Genomic DNA, 6,185 nt, shown 5'->3' with positions numbered 1-6,185 from the left:
ATTATGGGAGGTGGACTTCTTACCCTGGCCTACCCTGTAACCTCTCAAGAGCTTTACTTATTTTCTGCACAGAAAATAATACGATTATGAGCATTTGCCTCGGCTGTCTGGGCTCCACTTGCCCTCCACAGGAGCTTGAATCTCCGCCCTGCTCCTTTAAGGACCGGCTCCGTGTGACTTGACTGAAGGAGGGTGGTGCTTAAACAAACACCGACAGAGACTGGACATGTGAACGCAACTAAAGGACTCACAGAGATCACCGGAGTCAACAGAGAACCGGCTGAGAGACGTCTGACTGGATTTTATTTTATGTTTTTATGTTTTTATTTTTACACGCTAAATTATTTGGATTTCTTTTTTCTGAAGTCCTGGCCAGAAAAGTTGACAGAGAATTTTTTGAAAAAGAAGCAATATTTTAAGTAGATTGTTTAGTTTAAGTACTCTTGTCATTTGAGTCCTGACAGAAGGTGTGGTGTCCAGGACAGGCGGGGTGGTCTCCAACCTCTCCGCTTTACGCAGTGACCGGAGGGCAGCAGGAGTCATCGCGGTTAATTTCGGTGACTTACTCACGCTTTCCCCTCCTGAGCTGCTGACAACAAGTCGGTGTGATCATGCTACAAAATGGAAACGGAAAGGAGAAAGCGCCAAAGGCTGAGGAGGAAGAGACGGACTCGCCGACGGCTGTCAACCCCGCACAGCCGCAGCAGTGCGCGCCTCCAGCCGCTGACAAGAAGGACGCGGAGCCGACACACTTCTCCATGCCCACTTATCCCAAACTGGATATAAAACGCAACGCAGTGACGGACGATTATAAGATCTCTTCTCAGGTTCTGGGTTTGGGGATCAATGGCAAAGTGCTGGAGTGCTACAATAAGAAGACTGGACAGAAGTGCGCACTGAAGGTAATAAAGCCACCTGACACTTGTGTCATCAAGTGGATCATACAACATAAACCCACAGATCTGCTCACACTCACTCTGTGTAATGACAGAATTATGTTTAATTAAGTATTCCTCTTACAGATTAATCTTTCACATAATAACTGAGCTGTTGTCTTGTCACCTGTTGGATTTCAGCATTTACAAGTTACAAATGAGTCTTTTAATAGCTGTCTGGTGTCATCCGGATATCTTTATGATCTTCTTGATATGGAAACATATTTGGTGTGTAGGCTGTGAGATGGAAACTTGACTTCCTCTGTAGCCAAGAAGCAAAAGAACTTTGACCTTTATTGAGGTCAGATTTGGGTCACAGGTATCAGGTCGAACACAAGAGTGCTCAAAGGTGGTGAACTAAACCCATCAGTGTGACGATGACTGATTCTCCCAGTCATGGCGAGCTGATTCGGACTGTGCTTTTGCGTGGAACCGTCACTCACACTGGGTCTTGCATGTTGCTGTGCATGTTGATGGCAAGCTGGCGGTGCTGAGTTTCCTGCGAGTTCACCCCGGCGCAGGATCAGATGCAAGTTTAAGGGGTATGTGGTCATCCGGCCATATGCTTCGACATGTTACATTCACGGAGACACACGGATGTTGACGGCGACACCTTATTCTGGGAGCACTGGAAACTCGGGCGCTCCCTCGTACACATGCACGGGTCGACACCTGTCACCACTGGGCCACGGACTCAGAGAGATTAACTGGCTTACAGTAATCCATCTGGATCTGAGCTGCCAAAGCAGGCAGCAGCAGTGTCACAAGAAGAAAGCTGTAGAAACCAGGGCCGGGGGATACAAGGAGGGACAAAAGCATGAAACTGAGATAACAGTGAATGGGGAGCCTCAAACAAAAGATGAAAGGCCAAAAGGGACAAGATGCTTGATAGCATCATGTCAGAGTGAGAGAGAGCAGGGAAACAATTACTGCTTGGACACGCCTGCAAGGAAAACAATACAAAAAAAAAAGTATGTTGCTGGAAATAAAAACCTCAGGGCTGCTTGAAGAATTGAATTCTAGATTATTTGTTTTTTTTTTTGACTTGTCAGAAATGAAACGGTGAGCTGTTTACACGGTACAACGCTGCCATGGTATTCTATTATAGTTTTTTTGTGTGTTGTCTCGCAGACTCTCAGAGTTTCCACCTCAGCCTCATGGATGAGAGCTCAAACATCTTCAAGGACCTTAAAGTGAAGTTCATTTGTCTTCTACTGAAACATTTTATAATGCCATCTGAATTCACAACAGTGGTGCTTTACAGTCTTCCAGTCGGATAAAACACCACAGACTGACCACAGTCAGCGTCTGACTCACCTCTGCTCTCAGAGGAACCTGCTAAAAACATTTTGAGTAGACACTAGACAGTCTCCACTGTACACGCAAGAAAAATGTTAGTACAGCATGTAATATGTCATTAAATTCCATTCTACGTCTTAACAAGAGAGTGGACGTCATGCAACAACCAAGTCTGACTGCATTGGAAATGATAGTATGCAGATGGAGAGTGAGGTCAGAAACAAGTCACATCTGCAGCGCTTGGCGGTAATGAGGTTGTTTATGCTGCTTGTGGGATGTTGTTTCACTCTTCCTGAAGGGCTTTTTTGTGGTTTGGGGGACATTTTGGGGGAAACGATCACATTGTCGAACACGTCCAGAGCATCGCGTGGTAGATTGTTGTACTCGGCAAACAAGAAAGTAGATGAGAAATGTTGGGACTGTGGACGAAGGGTCTTACTACGGACATGTCAACATCGAGCGGCCGACAGCTTGTTCTCATGTTTTTCTAATCATCTGTGACATCCCGTCATTTGAATAAAGCTGCATTTTAAAGAGGTCTTTTATTGTCACTGATTAACGGAGTGTCTGGTCACACTATCTGATCTTTGTTCTTTAAAGCGACACCTGACTGAGCTGTAGATTAACTCAGTGGTCGAAAATTTGCCACCAGTTGAACGGATCAAATGCTTTTTGTGCTCATTTGGCTAAATTCAGCCCTTTTCCATTCAAAACTACAGAAAAACATCATCGTCATGCTGTGTTTGTTCAGCGTAGTTCTTGAGGCCTTCTGATATGTTCGGTGGTGGTTTGCTTTTGAACTGGACTGTACTGAACCAGGTGACAGATTTCTGAGTGTACGTGATGTGCCATTTGAGCTAATTTATGACTTTCCCTGTGTTTAATTTATCGCAAGGCAAACAGAAACCGAAGGGAAATAACCGAGAGTGTTTGATGTGGAGGGGGTGGAGGTGGGGTGGGGGGTGAAAGGAGTTGACCAGCTCACTGGCTTTTTAATTAAGTGTTGCTCTGAGCTAAACGGAATGGATGAATACAGGTTTAATCTACTTTGCAGCAGAGCTGGAGGGGAGCCATCCTTTTAATGTAATTCAGTTACACTCATTAGGATTCTTTAAACTTGGGTTTGTCTAACTCGGGGACAGAGAGGCCTGCGCTGTTTGGAAGGCCTCTTGAGCGATGCCGTTAAATGCTAATACCATTAGAAGCACAAATCTGCATTGTGATTGTTTCACTTTAATGCACAAAGTGGCTTCCAGCTCAGCTGCAGGTTTATATGGAGGCTTCCATTCGTAGTCAAACCCTTCTTATTAATGTGTTTGAGTGTTCACCGCTGTGGTGGTCAGCCCACTGGGTGTCCTCTGGGACCCACACAGACCAAAATGCCAAAGAAATTGGTTAGACACTGCATGGAAAACTACTTTAAGATCTCGTGCAGGTTCCCTCCAAGCAGCTGGCACAAGTTAATCAGTCTCAGAGGTTTGGGCTTAGAGGTGGTCTTGAATGAATGCATCAAGAGATTTGGTGGTTGAGGATCGTTGTAGTATTCAAAAGAGCTGAAGGTTGTCTTCAATTATTCCTGCCGCCATCTTGAACTTACACAGCACACAGGAGCTTTTCACTTTTATTGCCTTGTTTGGACACTCACAGGGGATTTTACTCACATTTTTTTGTGATGAGTGGACATAAACAGTGTTCTGAAGTTATCGAAAGTCTATTTATAAAAAAATATGTCGCAGGTGTTTGGGGGTCTGTAGCCTTTTGAGTATGTTGGGTTAGTTTAGTTTGTTAATGATTATATATGGTTCTAGCAGGCAACGTCTGTCCACTTCCACTGAAACATGTCAACAACCTCTGAGGACGTTCGAGCGAAATGCACATCACTGAATACCACTTTCCAGACGACTCTGCCGCACCCTTTATGATGCGCGCTTTATTGGTAGAAGCTGTAAAGATAAACCACCTCTTTATGAAGATATACAGACCAGCGCTCAGACATCCACTAATATTTAATAGGGAGTAAACAGGCAGCTGAAGTGTGTGTTTAATGAGGTTCGGGTGAGAGCTAATGTGCTGTTAAACTCAGTGGGAATTATCAGGTAAAGTGCGCTCACGGCGAGCTAAGCTTCTCCTGACACAGATCTGGTTGGTTTCAGTGTCAGGATGTGGTTGATTGGTTTAAATGTCTTCTCACAGAAGATTAACTGTCTCCTTCGTCTAATCCTCTGACTGTCTGTCTCCCTCCTCCAGTTTTGTGTGTGTTTAATCCACCCAGTTTCTTTTTTATTGTGGCCAATTCAGGTTCACTGCAGGAAATTAAGGAAACCAGTTCACAATCTGTGCGCTGCGACTCAAGTCATAAAGCTATAAATGAAACAAACCGACTCACTGCTTTTTGTCAAAGTCGAGTTGGGGAACAAAATAGGACACGTGTAGTGGGAGATTAGACGAGTGAAGTCACCGGAAACCCTCAACTTCTTCTTTCAACACCCTACTGGGCTCTGAACTCTCCACTTCCTCTTTAACAGCACAGCGTTACACTTGTGAGCTGTTTGTTTCTGACATTTGGAGTTTCCAGGAAACTGCACTGTCAACCGTCCGCTGTGGCTGTAGCTTTCATCGTTTCAAAGTCACCTGTGGCACAACAAAGCTTTGTGTGCACACGTGTGTCTGTCATACATCAGTGAATCAGAGTCTCTGTGTGATCCAGGGCCCGGGCCTCGTGAACACTCCATCACTGTCACATCCGAAAATACACCATGACCGTGTGCTATGTCACAGTCGGCCACCTGCTGTGTGTGTTAGTGTGTGTGTGTTGGTGTATGTGTGTGTTCGCATGTGCTGCATCTGCTAATGTCACACACTCATCCTGTCATGTGACTACGCTGCTTTAATAAATGTACATGTGTTCTCAGCTGGCAGGTAACGGAGCTGTAAAGCCAGTCAGAAGTTATTGTTGATTTTGTAATCCATATTATTTTGCCGTGTTAGAGATCGAACTTTCACTTTTCATCTGCTTCAGGGCTCTAATGCTTTAATAGGTCAGGTTTATATGGTTGATTGTTGCAGTATTAATAGAGATTGATTGATTTTTGATCTTGACCATAGAGCTGAAACTAGCAATTCATTCATTTAATATTGATGGAACATAAAAACCTGATAGCAGGTTTGACAGGCACGTTCTCTTTGCAAAACCGTTAAAATTACACTATTTATCAAAGGTAGACACTAGAAAGAATCAACAGAACTTTAACGTCGTAAGACCTGGCATCCACATTTTGGGTTATATGACCACAGTAGTTTTTTTTTTTTTTTTGTTATTTTATTATTATAGTTTTATTGTTGTTATTTTTTGCTTTTTGTTTTTTAAAAATATTTTTAAAATCATTTTAAAATGTATATTTATTTTCTTTATATTTTTTATTTTTTATTCTCTTTGCTATTAGGAAAAATAAAAAATGTATATCAGACAAGAGCTTGGGTCTGAAGAGGTTAAATGTCAGATGGTCATTGAACTAATCATCATTCTCTTGGGAAACTTACCCTAATTTAAGATTAAATTCAGGATGTCTTGTTTTAAAAAAAAAAAACGCCAAAAATTAAGTGTTCATGCTTACCACATACTGTATAAAAAAATTTAAAAAATAAAATAAAAAAAGGACAAAAAATCCTGTGTCCAACCGAGAACTAATGACCGACTCAGCTGTATCACTTTAGAAAAATTCTCAACATATTTGGCTGAACTGCAGGCAGTGTTTTCACAAAGCAGGTAGGGGACAAGAATGGAAACAAATTAAAAACTGAAATAGTTAAAATTACTTATACTTAGAGCAGGGGTGTCGAATCCTGGTCCTCGAGGGCCGCAATCCTGCATGTTTTAGATGTTTCCTTCTTCCAACACACCGGATTCAAATGATCAGCTCATCATCAAGCTCTGCAGAAGCCTGATAACGT

At 42.8% G+C, this 6,185-nt stretch overlaps 1 protein-coding gene across 1 annotated transcript in view; it reads left to right on the top strand.

Annotated features, from left to right (window-relative positions):
• The first annotated feature begins 240 nt into the window (after positions 1-240).
• The window catches only part of mapkapk3 (MAPK activated protein kinase 3), a 20,843-nt gene continuing 14,898 nt past the window's right edge, over positions 241-6,185 (top strand). The window contains exon 1 of the mRNA XM_008293454.1: positions 241-902. Coding sequence (XP_008291676.1) covers positions 612-902 — 291 coding nt within the window. The 5' untranslated portion in view covers positions 241-611. The remainder of the gene's footprint in view (positions 903-6,185) is intronic.

Source organism: Stegastes partitus, unplaced genomic scaffold (assembly GCF_000690725.1).
Source record: "Stegastes partitus isolate 25-593 unplaced genomic scaffold, Stegastes_partitus-1.0.2 Scaffold888, whole genome shotgun sequence".
NCBI lineage: Eukaryota > Metazoa > Chordata > Actinopteri > Pomacentridae > Stegastes > Stegastes partitus.
Note: the sequence above shows the minus strand (reverse complement) of the source record. Positions and strands in the feature narration are given on the sequence as shown.